Below are 20495 nucleotides of genomic sequence, written 5' to 3' on the forward strand. Positions count from 1 at the left end.
CTTATCAGTTTATAATATATTTCAAAGTTATATGTAATATCTTATTTTCAAGAGTCTTTACACACATTAGCGGTTACGATAGCAAAACCACAACAACACTATGGCTAGTAGAGGAAGATGTGACGTCAATTTCCCAAATTGTAGTTGTGATAGTTTATATCAAAACAAAAGCTGTCGAATAACATATATAAGAAATAAAATTGAGCCTCCTTGTTTTTCTTAGCAGTAGGGTTGGCCATGCGTGAGTCGAGTAATATATAAAACTCAATAAAAAAATTAACTGATGTTCCTTGTGAAATTTAGTCCATTAAATTTTGAGATATAGATAAAAATTGGGATCATGTTGTAAGTAATTGATATCATTTTGATAGATATATTATTCTAATTTAAGAATGTGTTGTAACTCTTATTTCAATAAATATTTTTAAACGATGAACCTTCAACCAAATAATATATTATGACACCGTTTAAGATAATCTTACTAGCTAATATATTAGAACAATACATATTCTCCGTATGACATCCTTCTAGGAACTTCACATTGGTTGCCACCTAGATGCTATGTAGGTTGTTTCCTATTATACCGTCGAGTCTAATTAAAGGATGTAATATTTTGAAATTTCAAATTCAAATCTTGCCCTGGAAGCTTATCAAGAATCTTACTCTGGACGCTTTCTATGTAATCTAGGATTTTATTTAAATATATGTGAATATTCAATGTGCTAAACAATTTTGTTTTTATTGATATACAAGGTTATTGACCCGTGTACAACATTCATAAGAATATATGTTTGGTATTCCTTAATGAAAATTAAAACTAATATAATTCATATGATAATAATAGTTACATGGTTTTACCTTTACCAATATAGAAATGATCTCTGCATGTTTTGTGAAATCTAAAAAGATTATTTTGTGGGATGTAATAGTAATAAGTCTATTGCTTTAACATTAATATAAGTTTTTCCATGCAATAAAAATTAATAGTGCACAAATATATTAAAAAATTATATTAAAAAAGTCATAAATAAAAATTCTTATATTAAATAACTTAATTATGTATTACATATAACAGTCTTTTACTTTTATTATATTTTCCAACCATGTTTAACACGGGCTCTAATCTATTATGACACCATTTAAATCTCTCCACGTTATATTAATATCTTTCAAATCCACATTATATTATCATTTTTATGAATGTGTACATATAGCTCATGTGTAAGCTTAGCAATCGTCTAAAATCTTAGGAAAAAATAATACAAGGGATGTAGTGAGTAGCGACACGTGTTACAGGTCGTCGAGCTATAGTCTTTAAACCCTATCTTTATCCATCATATTTCATGATTTAATCTTGTAGAATTTCAACTCCCGCACTTAATGAAAAGTTAAAGCATATCTAATGCCTATTTGTATGCGTTGTGTTTCAGTGATTACGAAACATCAACTCAAACCACTCCAGTCTATACTATTACTAACTAGGTATAAGTACATCCATATATCGTTACAACAATTTATTTGAAAAAAAAACATGACGTTAGACTCATATTTTGAATCATGATATGTCAAATCTTATATCATTAACATCTAGGATTGACATAACATGACAAACACGATAGGATAGAGACACAATTACGTGTTGTGCTAGACACGATCATGAAATGATAATAATTTAAACACACATTACAGCTGACCTGATTAGAGACATGTTTAGTGACACGATAAATATCATGTATGTAGTGAAACAAAAGTTGACAAAAGCTCATAAATTCTTAATTAATATATAATCCTTAACATATATGAATAAGAAAATTTAAGTACAAGGCGTTTGTTTTTTTAGCATAAACATGTTTAAATATGTCATGAATAGGTTAACAGTGTATAAACTGTTTAGACACAAATTTAACTGTGCCGACATGTTTAAAATTCGAAACATGTTAAGCTCAAACTCAAACTTATATAACTCCATGTCGTTTCGTATCATATTAACATATCCATATATGGAATTGTCACTCATATTAACATCTAGGCCTACAAACGAATCGAACGAACACGGGCAAGGGCATGTTCATATTCATCAATTTAACTTTAAACGAACACGGAAACTTAATCGAACAAATATATGTGTTCATGTTCGTTCGTTTATAAATGAACATGTTCATGTTCACATATGTTTGTTTAAAATTTAAACGAACGGTTCATGAACATAAACAAGCATACATGAAGATTACTACATAAACATAAATTAACATATATGAACAAACATAAATGAACACAAACAGACATTTATAAAACCAATAAGTAGTATTTAATTATTTATATTAACATGTAAACAAACATAAAAAAAACGGATATAAACGAACGTTCACATATATCCCTCAAGATAAGCTTGATAATAAACTTGATATTTTCCCTCAAGAGTAAAGTTGGCATTGTCTCAGGGTGATACAAAGTACAAAACTTACCCTTGATACATTTCATCACATATATCAAGATGCATATAACAGGCATCATTTGTGGAACTGCAGTAATAATGCGTACAAGTTGTTGACTTGCACATAGTAAATAAACAATATATATAACACTTGAGTCCTTACAATTATAAAGATCTTTCTAATAAATTAGTAATGCATAACCATAATTTCTTGTTTGGCCTTTTTACAATACAAAATAAAAGGCCATCAAGTGATAACTGTATATCTCCTAATTTATAATTAAGTTGACTGCACTATGGAATATGTTGACTTTTGTCCTCAATTTTGATTTTTCCATGTTTTTCAAGCTCATGGAGCATGAGCAGAGCAGCAGAGTCGAAAGAACTCTTCTTGTCCGCTCGTGGCTTACCTGTTAGTTCGATAACCCCATAATTGGGGATCGTCAAACTTATAGACGACTCAAAGCTGTTGTGTGCGGTTCTTTTATCGGCACCTTCACCAATTTCCATCAGAGTTCTGCAAAATCACCATCCAGTTACGATATGAATGAAATAATTATAAGAAAAAATGTATGTTGAATCATAACTTGGATTAAATGTTTACTAACTTTGACTTTTTCTCGAATGGAGTAAAGGTAGGAATTGGCCACTGCATTTTCTTGCACACTTCAAAAAGTGATGATCTTGGTCCTCCCTTGTTTGTGTTAATTGTCTTTAAAACTGTCATTAAAATGAATACAATAATTAAAAAGACACAAAGTCTTAAAAATAAACAAAATTTCTAGACGGTTACCAGGGATTTCAGTCTTAGAAGCTGATTCTTTCTCCTCATTGGTATTTGCAGGAGGATCAAAAGGAATTATATTTTTCGACCGAGTTGTATCACTTCCTTTGATGTTCTTACCACCAACTTCCACGTCTCGACCTTGCTTCTTTCTTGAAATTCCTTTTTTCTATCAGATCAAATGAAACAGCATTAACATCAACATTTAATCGTCTAATTAATTATGTTAAAAGAAAGGAAGCCGAACCTCAATCTGACTTAACATTTTAAGAGCGGCTTGGCCCCTTGCAAACTTCTTTTTGTTACCAGTACCATCTGCAACCAATAAAGCATCTTCAAGCTGCAACCTTAACTCCACTATCACACCGTCACCACTGCTTCTACACGAGTCTTTTACAAAATAACCCTTGGAGTCACAAAACTCCATTAACTCCCGATAAGGTGGAAGCTCGAGTTTGTCTGGTGTGACGATTGGAGATAATAACTCCTTAAATATCCTCCAAACTTCAACAAGATCAAGCTTTGTATCAATTAACATGGCCCCCGCGATACTCTCCACCAGGTCACCAATTGCCTTTGGGGCTTTTCTTGTCTGGAGTGTGCTGGAATCAGTTGCAAGAAACTTCACATAATCTGAAATTTGTGTTTGTAAGGCACTCGAACGATACTGGAGGTGTCCGTGAAGATTTCTTCTCACAGCAGCATTGGAAAAGCTCTCATTGTTAACACATGCTGACCGTAAGTCAGTCAGTTCTCCGGGATCAATGTCACTGTGCTCAATGAAGAGATGCCATGTGATAAGCAAGTCCAATGCTGAATCACCAAGAAATTCTAACCTCTGTAGGATAAATAAATGAATAAATAAATAAAAGTACATATACCAGCTTCTAATACTGTAATTAATAATGCACCTGGTACGAGTATCCGCCTCCTTGATCTTGATAAGACGCATGAGTTACGGCTTCTAATAACAAGCCTTTGACCGCAAATGTATAACCGAGCTTTGACTCCACACTTTGAAGAACATCGAGTTTTGGGGTGTATGCATGAAGTGAAGCGATTCTATGGGCTTCATTGACACGTGATGGGTGGAGCTCACAGCTTATACCCATCCAATTCATGAAGTGTAGAGCAGCATTGAGCCCACCGCCCATAAAGTAGGCTCCAACAAGGGCCTCAACGCAGTCAGATATGGTCTTCGAGACCAACCACCTGTGGCCCATATCGCAGCATCTTCCCGAGAAAACTTTTGGGTCCTCGGTGTGGTATGTGGCATCATTAGGCACCTCTATGGTCTCAACACCATGATCACACGGGCAGGGTTTTAAGGGAAGCTGACCTGGCGCTGTCCATCGGGTAGGATCAAATGGAATCTCTCTTATGTAACTCTGTAAACAAATACCACACAACATCAATGCATCAGTTTGCAGTTAAACGTACAGCTAAATATGCATAGATTACAACCCACAAAGCATACCTGTAACCGGCGGTTGATTCCCAGGTCATACAAGGTAGAATTGCGAACTTGCCATGTTCGGTCAGCAGACAGTTGTCCTTCATCGTTGCTCGGGTTTCGAAGATAAAGATCACAGCTCACCACATACTTGAGCACCGAATCACCAAGCAACTCCAATCGCTCCATCGAAAAGCTTTCATTGCATCTAAGAGTTGTGATCGCCTCCAAAATCTAAACAAGACAATTAATTACACTACTAAAAAGAATACAAGTAGTTTCTATCTTTTGTGTTTTGGTGTGGAAAGAACAGTACTAACCAATGAGAGTCGGATATTAATTTGGCTATTGATCTCTTCACGAAGCTGGCTAGCTAACATAAACGACTCGAGCCGATGCATTAATGATGGCAGCAGATATAAGGATTTAACAATATCAACCCTTGCATCGATAATAACCAAAAGTTCAGGTGGTAAATGAGCATAACACATCTGTCTGTTAGTGTTCACCTTACAACTACCAGCCTTTATCTTTTTTCCATGTAAAATACCTTCAAAAATCAATAAGTAAATCACCAATTGAGAGAGTTAAGATTATTGAACTTATAAATAAGAAAACGGTATAAGGTTAAACAACCTTCACCGTTGAAGTCCACAAGAAGATTATGGGACCTATGGCTTTGCTTAAGCAGCAACATGCTTTGGCCCGGGTACACTAGATCAATTTCATACTTCTGTTTAAAATAATCCTTAAATGATGAATATTTAGTAGTGTCTCCATCAAAAGGACTGTCGGCGGTTTCATCTTTGGCAACCTTAAAAATAGAGTATATCTTTCCGGTATGAATTGCAAGGACTACCACATTTGTTACATCATCATCTTTGTGTACATCTCTGTTAGCAAAGTGAACCATATTTGTGCTTTCAGCATCTATCATGACTGAATCAACACTCTGCTTTTCGGCCCTTGAAAAAGGAGATTTCTTGACGAATTCAATAGCAGATACGCATGAATCAATCTCTTTCCAGCTGATCTTGAACGGGTCTGACGACTCCAGCGGCAAAACAAAGTACATGTATGATGAATTCCACAATTTCTTGTCGGATGCTAGTAAAAACTGTCTTGGCTCTTCTGAATGTTTGGACCCAACATACAACTTGCCAAATATTCCATTGAAGAACAACTCTTGGAAGCACTTGCCTTTTGTAACCTAAAACAAATCATTAAAAATTTAAAGTAAGTAAAAAAGACATGTCAAGAGTTCAAACGAGAAAATTGACAAAGTTTTAGTCAAACCTGTTCTGAATTGAGATGCAATTTCCCAGATGAAGAGACTTTGCAATTGACAGACTTTGACACCAGGTATAACTCCATTTCAAGACTTGCCACATCATCATCGAGCTTCGACTCAAGCAAAAGAACTAAACTGGAAAACTTGATGTCGACAACGCTACATGTGAAATTGATAATATAAGCATAAAGATCTGCACCATCATCACTCCAAGTTGCGGACACGGCTCGAATCGGTGCTGTACCATGTAATTCTTTCCTTCTTGTAGTTCCTATAACAATAATAATATATAATAATCAAGATTCCATCAAAGGCCAAAAATATTTCATTTACTAGTGCATCCTACCTGCAGTAGGAGGCGGTTCTTTGGTTATTTTAGAAGATTTGTTCTCTTCATTATTAGGTGGCACATGATCACCTATTTGGTGTGCCTTTTTAGAGGCCTCCAAGCATACAAGCTGCTTTGAAAGTGATGATGACGATGATGGCCTATAAAAAGGACTCGAGTTATATGAATGTAAATATATATATGGATATTAACCAGGCTAATAAGAATTAATCATACTCATCAGCTCGGGGTCTTGCATAGTGAACGAGACTGACACTAGAATCAGCAGGAGTGCCAGAAGCTCCTCTAGTTGCCTCAACATAAGATGATTTTGTTTCTTTAAAGTTGCATGGTTTTACAGCACATGTGTCGGGGTCTTGTTTCTTAGTATAGTCACTCATGGAATGCTCACTTATTAGGATGTCACAAACGTGTCCTCTTTGTTCTTCATTATTCCTATATTTGACACGATTTATGATAATTGATAAGAATGACTGAATATGAAAATAAACTATGAAAACTTCCAACTTTTATTTACCTCTCGAGCATGAAAATAAATCGGGTCCCACTTTGACGAACCCTTCCCCATGACTGAGCATTGCTACGCACCGTTTTTGGGATATCAAAGCAAACCACGGTTGAACATTTAGGCAAGTCAATCCCCTCCTCGATAACACCCGTAGCAAATAGTAGATCCACCTAAATGAGGGTCATCAAAAGAGAAACATTTTGCTGTCAAAGACTTTGATCAAAAGCACAAATTTTATGACACTAAATAGAAAAAAATATAAGGAAAATTGTTTTTGAGTTTTGCAAGGAGACACTTGAAAAGTTATTTCAAAAAGTTTTACCAGAAAAGTCTGTCTATCTCCGTGACACAGCTTACAAAATGTACCAAAAGCTACCCACTGTGACCCGTTAACCCACCCAATATGCAACATCCCACGGAAACAAGATAAATGTACCTTCCCAGAACGAAAATATTCAAGTGTTTCCTTTTGCATTTTTGTTGACACTTCATCAACACATGTTGCATTAGCGGTCAAATATGAAGCTTCAAAATGAGACAGGTCAGCAACTCTCTTCAAGATCATGTCAAGAACTTTAGCGGTTGTAATTTTCTCTACCAAAATGATGCTAGATAATTTTGTAGCTCCCCTGAAAATACAACCCTCAAAATAGTTATTAAAATGGTCAAATCTCAATTAAGTAATTACCAAAAGTAAAATTTATAATCGTGCTGTTTTTATATGAGTAAACAGATCTCCATTATGAAATGAGGAATTACCCAAATAACTGGAAAAGTTTAAAGAGTTCATATAGTTTTGGAGAGATATAGCCGGCTGCAACCATCGTATCAAATTCACATCCACCATTAAACATGTTTTCATGGCCTGAAAAGATAACAAATAAATTGAAGTACAAGGACTACAAAAAAAACTAACTATTCCATAAAGGTAAAAAAAAAATGTGGTACCATAACATACCCTTTGGTAATGCATTCTCAATTATAGATAATGCTTCTTCAAGAAAATGCACACACTTTGAGCAGCTCTCTTGAAAGAAACCACATTTTTCTATGGCTTTCGTGGTGTCCGCCATACAAATTTTAACAGCCTACAAAACAGCATATATCATATATAACAACAACTAAACTCAAGTAGCAAAAATAAAGAAATTTACTCATATAAATTAACCGACCTCATAAGCACATAGAAGGCCCAACTCATCAATGCAGTAAGTAATCTTAGCATGGTCATCGGACAGCCTGCCTCGAAGAATCCCATGTTTCTGATCACTGTCTTTGTACTGTGTTTGCAAAGTAACTTGCATCTGAAGCAGCTGCACCTCAAACTGTGCCCAAAAAACAGAGAATCATATTACATATAATATTCATTGTTCATAAAAAAGTAAAGATGTTTGAAATTATATTAACCAACCTGTAGCCGGGATGATTGCAGTTTTGACTTTAGATCCACATGGTGAACCTTGCTCGGGTTATAAAAACGATACTTTAATGAAGCAGATTTTGAGACAATATTATTCTCCACATCCAACTGGTACCTAATTAATTTCAACAATAATAACACAATGAATGAAACTAAAATAAAATTTGATCCATCAGAAATGAACGACATTATATTACTTACTCTACGGGGGTGATATTAGTTGGGAGAATCATGGACGCTTTTGAACTTCACAAAAATACAACACAACACAAATAATCAGAAAATGATAATAATAATAATAATAATAATAATAAAGTTGCTTAGTTACGGTGTGCGATTGTTGATGATGGTTTCAGATAACTTTCTCTTCAAAGGGTTTGTGTTCGACTGCATTTCCGATCAAATGAGAAGCACAAACAAAGTTAAGTTGGGTGTGTTTTCGTCCGTACAGTTTTACTTTAGTTGGTCTAACGTTGGAAGTGACTAGGGTTTTCCGAGTGTGAACGTGTTGCAGGTGTTAAGGATTCAAGATTCACCGTACGATGTTTTTGATTGGTTGAAGCAGAGCAGGTTGCTTGCTGCATGAACATTAAGATTCAGTTCAAGCACCTGAGATTTTCTCTTTCTTTTCTCTATTTTTATTTTTTTCCTTTTTAAAATGGAGAAGACTTTCTAGTTCAAGTGGTAAAAAGGTAGACATTTAAAAACTTCAAACTTCAATTCAAAAAAGACGAGTGTCATGGATAAGGGGTTTCGCTTTGGATAAGAGGATTGAGTTACCTTATTAGGGTGGAATGAAGATCATTGAGTGGTTAAAGGCCGGTAAATGATTTAATTGGGTCGTGAATTACAACATAACTAAACGGGTTCATGTTTCATATTGTGTTTAGAAAAAGAGGTGATAATATATGAAACTACTCATATGACATCTACGTGACATTTATGTGAATGCCTTAAAATGATGTCGCGTGAAAATTTCATCTTGCTTTAATAATATAGTTAAATTTCTTTTCTTTTTCTTTCCATCTAATTCGTTTCAAATCTTTAATATATATAAACAAAACCTTTAAAAGCTTTTTGGTTGCTTCCTACATTCTCTCAAGTCACCAGATTACATTATTTGTAAATGAAGGTTTCTCATGCATTTGACCCGAATTCACGAGTATGTGTCTCACCAAACCCATATATTTCTTAAACGGGTTATAACATCTCATTAAATTAATATTTAATCTCACCAAATATTTGATATGAAAAATCTTATAAAATATGGATATACTAAAAATTAATATATGATTTCTTTAAAAAAAGATATATATTGTTTATAATTATAAACAATTTTATAGTAAGCGGGTCATGGGTCTCAGCAAACCGACGCGTTATAACATCTCATTTATTTATAAAACTCTTTTATCATCAAATACTAAGTATATTATTAAATTTTGTACGATAAATAAAATTAAAATCCAAAAAGTATATAAAAATTATAAACGAATAATGTAAAACAACCACCGTAATACGAGGGATAAAAACTAGTTAAAAATAAAGCATCCACACATTAAAACATCATATTTTTTTTTCATTTCATTTCTCCCTTTAAACGAAACTTGGGAACACAAGGTTTTTTATATTTTCTTTTCATTCTTTCTAAAATAAAACTTGGGTATACATATGTTTCAATCTTTCTTTCCATCCATTTCTTTTCAATTCTTTTATTAAGTGAAACTCGAGAACGCAACATAACGCTAATGATGAAATGGAGATTATTGAATGGTTAAAGGTCGGTTAATGATTCAACTGACGATTAAAAACAAGGTAAGAAAGAAGGAGATTTTCTCATTATAATTAAATTAAATACTAGAAATCTCACAGCTATTATTAATTTAATTTGTAAAATCATTTTTCTTGTTATAGTTAGATTGATTGATACTTCTTTTTTCCAAATTACAACCATTTTCTAGAAATTAATTTGTAAAATCTTCCATTCTAGTAAAAAGAAGCTAATTGTTAAAAAATAAAAGTAAAAAGAAGTTAATGGGTGGGTCTTTCATGGGTTTTGAAAGTTGTAAAATGATGTTGATCACTGGTCCAACTCCCAACAATTGATATGTTTTTAGGAAAAAGATTAACTGATGGTTAGAAAAGGTCAGTGGTCAAATATGTTATGGTTTTAGAAATTGGTCAACAAATGGTTTAAAAAAAGTCAGGGTCCCATAGTAGTAACTTATTTAAATATCACATTTATGGATTAATTTGTAAGCTTGTAGGTCTTTCTTTTTCGATACTCATTAACTTTAACTTGAACCTATTAAAAGACAATGCAAATCAATATCCGTATAGCAAATTGTGAGTAGTAAGGCCTAAGGAAAATAGCAAAAAAAGTGACAAAGATAACTTCATTAGTATTCATGAATGGCTAGTTCGTTCCCATAAATTTTGGTCCTGACTTTTTTTTTTCTTTTAACACGTTAGATAGCATAAGAGATTAGAAAATACAAGCATAATGAAAAAAATTAAGTAATTTAAAAAAAAAACATATAAAAGATGGATCAGCAAGACAACAAAAAAGGTTAAATTCATAAATACCTAGGTTTTAGGAGGCAGGACCCGATTAAAAATATAAACACTCTATAATCAAACCATGGTTACTTAAGACATGATAAGCTAAAAAGTAAACAATTTAATTCTTCTTTTATACGTATGCTTACTTGGAGTTTTAAAGGAAGGATCTAACGACCCATGCATATTATTGATTAGCCTGAATCACCTCCTTCAAAGAAGAAACTAGCACTTGAAGCATCCACACAAATTATACACTGAATGGAGTCTACCCGAGTGCATACTTGACTAATCATCAAACAATATATAAATTTAGAGAACGTAGATATGAGTATGCCATGAAGCATGGGGCGACCATCTCTATGTATTATTACACTTGGATGGTTTGTCATATCAGGTTGACCCGTAAACACTTTTTTGTTTACATTTTCACAACAGTAATATTCTTTTCATGTTGGGAACATAGTGAGTTGGTTTTCGTAAACCACTTCATCAAGATGCTAATTCTGGTGAATCGGTTGACCAAGACGACCCTAGTTCAACACGTTTATAAGGTTACTGGTTTTTGTGGTTATAAGTGATAATTAAGATCACATAAAGATGTGTATACTTGACTACTATCTTCAGACATTTAAACACATAACTTTATATGCATATATAATCATAATATCTTGTTTTTCAAACTGGCCTTTTTACGATAATATAATGTTCACCCACAAATCTAAAAGGCCACTTGAAATCAATAGATAAGGTTTTATATCCCACTTCTTATTTTAGTTAACTAAGCAATAATAATTATCATTATTCACTTTCTTCCCCGATTTTGAGTTTTCCGCGCTTCTGAAGCTCGTAGAGCATAAGTAAAGCAGCACAGTCAAGAGAACTCTTCTTATCCGCTCGTGGCTCACCGGTCACTTCAATGATACCACAATCCGGAAAACTTAAACTTACACTGGACTCAAAGCTATTAAAAGATCTGCAAAATAATGGCAATGTAAAACATGAATAAAACAATAATTAAGGAAACAGCTTCTAACAATGATTTAAGTTGATTGTTTACTAACTTGGACTTTTCCTCGGATGAAGTCAAAATAGGCGTTGACCACTTCATTTTACAGCACAACTCAAAAAGTGAAGCTCTTGGTCCTCCCTTTTGTGTGTTAATTGACTTTAGGACTGCCAATGCAACAAACACACAGAATAAATTAAAAAAAAAAAGAGAGAGAGAGATTCTTAAAGTTTTATCCTATAAACAAAATAAACTTCCATCAAAAGGCCCAAATAATTTGATTAAAGAATTATGTTTTAGTTAGTGCATCCTACCTGCAACAGAAGGTAATGCTTTGGCTTTTTTAGTAGATTTGTTCTTTGGAGGATCTGCACCATGAATGAGACTGTCAACATTAGATGATTCTGCTTCTTTAAAGTTACATGGTTTTGCAACACATGCATCGGGGTCTCGTTCTTGTATAGCATTGTCATTCATGGAATGACCACTTCTAAGGATGCCACAAACGCGTTCCCATTGTTCTTCATTACCTCTGTTTCTAACACACGATATAATAAGCATATGAAAAGAAATGTACATTTTCATGAAAACTTCCAACTTTTGATTACCTCTCAAGCATTATAATAAACTGGGACCCACTTTGACGAACCCGTTTTGGGATGTTAAAACATATCACAGTTGAGCATTTAGGCACGTTAATCCTGTCCTCAACAGCATCAGTAGCAAATAGTAGTTCCACCTAAGTGAGTGTCATATTAAGTACCACTTAATTAAGATTCAAATAATAAGAAAAACCAATGAGTATTTAAATATACCTTCCCCGAACGAAAAGATTCAAGAGTCTTCTTTTGTAGTTTTGCTGGCATTGCATCAACCGACGTTGAACTAACAGTCATATATGCAGCAGCTTTTAAATGAGACAAGTCTGCAACTTTCTTCAATATCATGTCAAGAACTTTAGCAATTATACTTCTTTCTACAAAAATGATGCAAGTTACTTTTGTAGCTCCCCTGAAAGTCAATTATCAAATAAATAGTTACCAAAATAACTATTACAAAGGTTAATTATAAAATGAAAGATTACCCAAATGACCAGAAAAGTGTAAAGAGCTGGTATAGTTTCGGTGAGATAAAGCCGGCTGTTACCATCTTTTCGAAATTACACCCGGCATCAAAAATGTTTCCATGGCCTGAAAAAATAACGTAATTGAATTACACAGTATTATCATTCCAAACATATGTAGGCTAATTATATTACCAAACAAACATGAAAAGTGAAAAAAGATGATACTAAATAACATACCATTTGGCAAATAGCTCGCAAGTATTGATAACGATTCTTCAAGAAATGCGGAACATTTTGAAAAGCTATCCTTAAAGATATCAGTTGTTGGTATGGCTTTCTGGGCCTCCACTAAACAAATTTTAACAGCCTACAAAACGATCATATATAATGTAATCATATATTAACTAAACTCAAGTGCCAAGTTTATATATATATAAAATAGGAACATGATTTCTTTTCGGAAATTTAGTCTTGTAAACAGACCTCATAAGCACATAGAAGACCCAATTCATCAATGCAATAAATAATCTTATCATGATCATTAGACAGCCTCTCTCGAAGATTAACATGTTTTTCTTGAGTGCCTTTGTAATGTCGTTGTAATGTCAGTTGCATCTCAAGCAGTTGCACTTCAAACTGTGAGGAAATAAACATGGATGAGAAAATGAAACAGAATGATATAATTCTTTTTATGGTGAAACAAATCAAGATATTTCAAATGACCTTCAATCGCGAGCATTTCAGTTTGAGTTTTAGATCCTCAAAGTCAACCTTGCGCGGCTCATAGAAAGAATATTTAGGTGAGGCAGATTGTGTGACGTTTTCCACCTTTGTCCCGTCTTGTATGGTGTAAATCTGCATATACATCATGGTATCATCAAATTTTGTATACCAAAAAACTTTGGATTGAAGGTTAAACTTAAACTTGTAGAATGACTATAACTGTTACCAGCGAATCCAAGATGCTTTCAAGTGTGGTTATCTGTGCTTCACAATCCTCATCTGAAGAGACACCTTATGCAGAAATCATATTACAGAGGTGCATATAATATGTCAATTAGTAAAAATTTTAAAAATGAGGTGCAAAATATTAAGATACAAATACATAAAGAAAAAAAAAACCCCCTCCAACTTCTCAATCCTCCCCAACCATTCTCATTAATTGATTGATTTGAGATTTGTTTGATCTCAAACAAGTCGGTCAAATCAAATAATTAGCTAAAGAGAAAAAGGGTCAAACGGGTTGAAAGTTATAATTTATTTACTAATGATCCTAAGAAGTAAAGAAAAATATGTTTATTGGTTCAATCCAACCTCATTCGTAATAAAATAAAAATACTTATTTTCAAATCGATTGTGTTCTGACCAGTTACCCAACTCGCCCGATTTGTGCATTTTGCCACGTGTAATGGAAATGTTAAAAAGATTAAGGTCATTTGAAGAACAAGATTTGCTCAAAAAGGTTGTATATATGGATAGATGCGTTTGAAGGAAGAGACTTTGCATCCCAACAACATACTAGAAGATCAAAACCATCTGAGTGTCACACTGCTTAATTCAACACTCTTCTACAACTAAGACTTTTCAATCCAGTTACTTAAAAAATGAGAAGAAAAGGCCTAACCTTTTTTAGTCACCGGTGATGAAGTCATGCCAAAAACCTTTGGCTTGTTAACAGAGTTGAAATAAAAATCCTTCACAAAAGAAAGATAAGAATCTTAATCATAGTCACATATGTCCATAAAGCTAAAATTAGATGATTGATATTTACCTTCATTATACTTGCATATGGATGATCACCACCAGCATAATGACACTCATCAATAATCAACAAACATATCATTTCAAAATTCATAAAGCCATTCCTCAAGGCATCCAACAAAACTTGAGGTGTCATCACCATTACCTGTGAATATACACAGTTTATAATGTAGCTTAAACATAAGACTCAAATAGTAAATAAGTGAACTTTCAATCTTTCATCGAAACCGCTTTGAGACACGAAAAAACTTAGAAACAAATACTGACTTGATTTTTGTTGGTTTCAAGTTCCCAAGTGGCAGCATCCCATTCATCAACATGATTTCCATCAATCTTTGTCACTTTACTCTTATGATAAAAATCAACCAAGAGGCTTGTTTTTCCCCTAACATCATTGAAATTCTGTACTTTGGAGTCAAACTTAAGTTACAAATGAAAAATGTTCTATATATTCAACTAAGCACACTTTAATAATTATAAATACTTAATTAATTAACAAGATAATAATCATAGTACACCTGTTCAACAAGATCAAAAGTTGGGGCTAAGAAGATGATCAGTTTCTTTTGATCAGATATATGTTTACTAAGAGAAGTTGCAATTTCTTTAACGATCATGACGGCGATCGTTGTTTTTTCGGCACCAGTGTCAAGATGTGCTATAGTATTTCGCCGCATAGCCATGTTAAACACATCCACCAGATACCTAATTAATTCAACAACAGCAAAATTAGGAATATCAAATGAAAGTTGTTAAAGAGCACAAAATGTAATTAGCTAAAGGTTACTAGTTAGTTAAATAGTTAGATTCATTGTAGCAATTACTTGTAATTATAATAACATTTTTTCATATTTTCTCCTCTTTGTTCATAGATTTAGGTTAGATTAATTTCTAAAAATAGTAAAAAAAAATATATATAGATCAAAACTGGTCACATAAATCAAAGAGACTTGGATGTAAATTAGTTGAGGGAATCATGGAGGAAGCTTACAAACTTTAACAAAAAACTAAAAGACCCATATAAATAAATCATAACATGATGATTTCAAATATAGCTAGCTAGATCACATTTTTTTTTTTAATTTTTGGTATGAAATGAAGAACTTAAGTTGAAACAGTATTTACGATGTGGGTTGCTGGCGATCGGTCATCATGGTGTTGAGATTTCTCTTCAAAGTGTTGGTTGGGTGTTCTGAACTCTCCGGTGACTGCATGTTTCCGATGAGAGCTCCACAATTTCACACAGGGTTTTGAGGAAGCTTGCATGAATATTGGGATAATAATAATAATAATAATAATAATAATAATAAAATATAATGTTACGTGTACATTATATTGATCACCATCGTACGGGTTGTTTAAAGAACGATAAAAGGTCATACACGTCGTATGTGTTTGTAAAGGCGTGATGTGTCATGTCAGTCAATTCTTACGTCAGAACAACAACTTATACAGATTGTATGATTTGTATGAACGCTCCTCCCATATGCTTATAAACATTATTGGGCGTGTATGATGTGTAGTATGTCACTGATGTGAGTATAGTTAATAACTAATATTTTAATACTCACTTTTTATCAGTGGTGAAGCCCCTCTGTCTTTTTTGCGCAGTAGTGTAAATTTATCCGTTTTCGTCCAAAGTTTTTTATATGCAGTGTAGGTTTAGCCGTTTTCGGATGAAGCCCCCCACCTCACTTGTGAAACTTTGTATACATTTTGAGTCCTCAGGAGTCTTAGTCCAAACTTCACCACTAATTTCTTATGAAATTCAATGATACTAAAATGTCATATCATTTAATTAATTAATTTCTATAGTTTATAGAAAACAAAATGTAAAAACTTTTATCTAGTAACCTAATTTTTATGAGTTCCAACTTAGTCAAACTTTTTGTGCAAGAAAAATGTCCCTCAACTTTCATAATATGTTAAAAGTGTAGTAAAATTGTGTGTTACAACGTCATTAATTGCATTTTCTTTTTTTAACCACATATTATTTCATCATCTTATTTATTATGAACCGTGAACTCTTATTATTTGGAAGGACTTCATCTTAACAAGTATATTGATATTATTGAATGACAGAACTTTAATTAGCGTGTCAGTTTTTATTCTTTTGTTTTTTAAAGTTGACTTGAACTGAAAAGTAATGTATGTTTATTTATTAGACCACACGTAGTGATAATTGAGCATTATCATACGCTATTTGACACGTGACATCATAGTTAACAATGACTAGTTTTGCATAAAAGTGGTGCGATGGTAAAATGCTCAACAACCTCCATTTGCTCATTACATAATTATTACTTTTTTTCAATATAAATAAAAAAAAAAACAATTGCTTGGACAACACCCCCACCACACACACACATCCTTCACCCCACCTTCGTTGTGTACACAATGTAACCACCCAAAAATAACCTCGAAACTAAAAGACGTAGCGGTGTTCACCTAATATTGAAGCTAGTTTTAATTCTTTAAATGTGACCGCTACGTGTGTACAAGTTTAAACCCTTCATATAAGCTGCTAAGTGTATAAGTTTTTCATTTTACAATTTCCCCTTTATAATAAAATAAAACACATAAATAAGATATGTTATTATATATTATTATTAAATTTAACTTTTTTGTTATATTTTTTAATCACCCGTGTATCACATGGGCTCTGTCATAGTAATACAATATAATTGCTTAAAAATTTTGTTATTGCGACGTCCAATCAGTTATTAAATAGATTGTATCTATTCTAGACTAGTTAAATTATGATAATCCAAATAGGTGAATTATTGAAGGTATTTATTATTTTTACATTCATGGTAAACATTACCCTATTTTCATGTTCTCAAAGCATCCTTGTAATAGTAAACGCCAGCTATAGTCATGTGATTTCCCAATAAAAAGATGGACCACGAAAGCTATTATTACTAAATATAGAATTGGTGCTTACTTATTTTTTTTTAATTTTTTTTTTGTATTATGCATTTGTGGTTATGTAATAATAATTCAACACCATACAAGTTACGTTTTAAAAGGTAGGTATTGTAAAATAAAATTATATCATTATCATGTAAGCAAACGAGTTTTCCTAAAAAGTTAATAAAAAACTCACGTTTTTCTTTCGTCACAAAGTAATTATATATTTATAAAAGGAAAAAATGCCTCCAAACAAAGATTCATGATTTAAAATTATCATATACAAAAGTTTTATAAGAAAAATAAGCTACATACAAGGTAGATATTATAATTATCCCTAAATACATACATGATCAACGATCGATAACTATATGGGTCACAAAAAAGAAATATGAATAAGTCGTATTTTTGTTTTATCATTTAAAAGGATCATGAATTCTTCATATATGGGTCACTCTGTCGTACACCACTTCTTGAAAATGGATCAAGAATTCAAGATCCTTTTCACAACGTGGATTTTATAAATTAATGGATTTAATACCATACGAATTGAAGAACGCATTGATCGTCGGGCAATGAAGCTAGGAACGATGTGTTGTGGGGTGTGACGGTAGGTACAGTGGAGGCTCTTAAGATGGGCAATGTGAGCGCCCACATGTTTTTATTGGGCACAAAAGTTTAGAAAATTCCCGACAATATGCATATATATGTTTAATATGTTTTGGTGATCTATATATCGTAAACTAATTCTAATATTATGATTTTGCTAATTGTTATGCTTATTGCTATAACTTTAATCGTTGTTTAGAAAAATAAGTTTGTATTATTTAGTTCGTAAGGTAATTGTTATATTTTTTCTAGCTCGACAAGGATACACGAATTCTAAGAGCCAATACTGGGTAAGTCGGTAGCAGCCGCTGTTGACTACCACCGAAGAAAAGAAAAATGAAGAAGATGGTGATGATGAGTTCTTTAGTAGGTTGCGTTAGAGCTTCTTTTGACTTTTCTTTTTTATTCTATATATTTGTTTTTTTTATTTAGTACACTTTAATTTAAAGCAGTATTACATCACAGGTGTGCTGGCGAAAACACCACTCAGTTGATGTTCGTCGTTAAAAATTTTATATCAAAGTAAACAGGTGTTAAGACAAATGCATTAGACGTCTTGAAAAGTCTATGACTAGAACAGTGCCTTTACAAAACTTTAGTTCCAGAGCTGAAAGCAACTTCCGATAGCTCATTCCCTGCCGACTAGAGTGTGCCATTCACGGTATTGAAAAGGAGGTATCAACGAGCCTTCCCTGCATTAGAATGAGCAGTGGGAAGGGATAGCATCTATGTACCGCATTGACTACATTTCTCCTTCGAGATTGTGAAGGCAAGACGCTCTATTTGCGGTTGCGTTTAGTTAGCTGTTTACAAAGGAGAAAGAGAATCACTCGAGTAAGAAGTCAGTGTTGGCGTTCGATGAAAGAAGAGAGGGTCTCCCTGAACGATGAAATAAGCTAAAAGGAGTTTTTGATCATTTTTAATGTGGTGTAGTGGTAGGGAGTTTGAGTTTCTCAATAGAGACCCAAGTTTAATTCTTAATGAATGAAGACTAGAATCTTTGTGATCTCCAGTTCGATCCTGAGGGCGTCCGGGTTTTACCACCAATGGGCCTTCGGGCGGATGCGTTTTCCCCGAAACGGGAGATAACTTGGAGGCACTTAAAAGCTCTGTACGGCTGAGTTGGGCCAGCTAGCAGTGGCCTTTAGCCATTGAGTCATCCCGTACGAAATACCTAGGCATTCTATGTTTGTTGACCATTAAAAAAAAAGACATTGTCTTTACGCTTTGCGGTTCATTACAACTTAAAAAAAAGTATAATCGGGCCTTGTATAGTTGTATGACCTACGAAGGCCTAAATGAGTATGCAAAGTGATGATGTTTTAAACACTTGGCCCTGAGTACTTCACGCCTTCACGGAAGAAACAAAGATATTTAATTGGAGAAAAGGTATAATTGGATTACTTAATACTGTATTAACTTTGCTCATCAATGTATTTTAGTTTCCCATATGTTTAGAATTTTGGTTGGGATATATAAGGGTATGTTGACACGTGTAGCGGCTTCTCAGGTCTTAATAACTATTTAGACTATATGTTATGGTTTAATTAAAAAGTATATTACGTTTTGTCATGTCACTGCCACATAGACAATGAATTTTTACTAGCTCATCATTTAACAAACGTGTTCTGATTTAACTAAAGATAATAATACAAGAAATAAAAATGGAATAGCGATTATATATCTATATTTCGACCGTCTTATCGGGTCTTTTTTGGCTTCAACCTTACCAATCAATGTTCCAAGAAGCAACACATTGTTGCCTGGTGTAGTACTAGTGTACTAAGACAGGATTGCGAGCTCTTGCTCATCTTGTTGTTGCTGACATCATATGGATTATGTCATCGTTGCATGAGCTATGTTGTGCACATAGTCCTTGGTTAACATTGGTGCTACGTATCTAGCTAGTGGTTATATTCCGCATTTCATCAACGCACGATATATCTTGAGATTGATTTACATTTCATATTATTTGGGGTATGTTTTTGGCTCAATGTTTTACGGTTCATTATGTTACTACCATACATAAGCGTGCGAGTATGTGTTCTAAATTTGCCTATCACATATCCATACATATCTTTGTGAACTCTCTCTATATAAAGATGTCATGTGGAATATAAGATAGAATGGTTATTCCAGTATATGAAAACACATATACAGATCACTTTATCCTTTCTATATATTTACATTTAAATCATTTTTAAATGAAAAATATAAAATAATAAAAAGTTGACATCATTATTTTAACTGCTTTAGGATGGTATACATAATCATATACACATGGTTTCCAAGTTACATAAAAAAAAAAAAAAAAAAAAAACAACTCATCTACGAGACGTCTTCTT

At 33.2% G+C, this 20495-nt stretch overlaps 2 protein-coding genes across 3 annotated transcripts; both read right to left on the reverse strand.

Annotated features, from left to right (window-relative positions):
* Positions 1–3233: 3233 nt before the first annotated feature.
* On the reverse strand, positions 3234–15845 carry LOC143579155 (endoribonuclease Dicer homolog 3-like). The gene is made up of 20 exons (XM_077062539.1): positions 15757–15845; positions 15150–15336; positions 14899–15033; positions 14642–14776; positions 14495–14564; positions 13820–13884; positions 13594–13725; positions 7992–8144; positions 7778–7907; positions 7579–7684; positions 7256–7448; positions 6829–6989; positions 6528–6746; positions 6309–6463; positions 5968–6233; positions 5308–5881; positions 4992–5221; positions 4696–4905; positions 4130–4606; positions 3234–4056 (listed from the first exon to the last, which is right to left on the reverse strand). The coding sequence occupies exons 1-20, from the start codon at positions 15843–15845 to the stop codon at positions 3445–3447; spliced, it is 4299 nt and encodes a 1432-aa protein (XP_076918654.1). The 3' UTR covers positions 3234–3444.
* LOC143579160 (endoribonuclease Dicer homolog 3b-like) lies at positions 11592–13321 on the reverse strand. Of its 2 annotated transcripts, XM_077062542.1 has the most exons (7): positions 13108–13321; positions 12889–12994; positions 12620–12815; positions 12413–12543; positions 12119–12336; positions 11860–11971; positions 11592–11771 (listed from the first exon to the last, which is right to left on the reverse strand). In XM_077062542.1, exons 2-7 carry the CDS (start codon positions 12951–12953, stop codon positions 11597–11599), a joined length of 897 nt encoding a protein of 298 aa, XP_076918657.1. In that variant the 5' UTR covers positions 12954–12994; positions 13108–13321; the 3' UTR covers positions 11592–11596. The 2 variants fall into 2 exon arrangements, with proteins under 2 accessions (XP_076918657.1, XP_076918658.1); XM_077062543.1 differs by lacking the exon at positions 13108–13321 and having other exon boundaries at positions 12889–13078.
* Positions 15846–20495: the final 4650 nt, after the last annotated feature.

Source organism: Bidens hawaiensis, unplaced genomic scaffold (assembly GCF_021521415.1).
Source record: "Bidens hawaiensis isolate Kalapana, Puna unplaced genomic scaffold, B.hawaiensis_p1.1 tig00029625_1, whole genome shotgun sequence".
Taxonomy (NCBI): Eukaryota; Viridiplantae; Streptophyta; class Magnoliopsida; order Asterales; family Asteraceae; genus Bidens; species Bidens hawaiensis.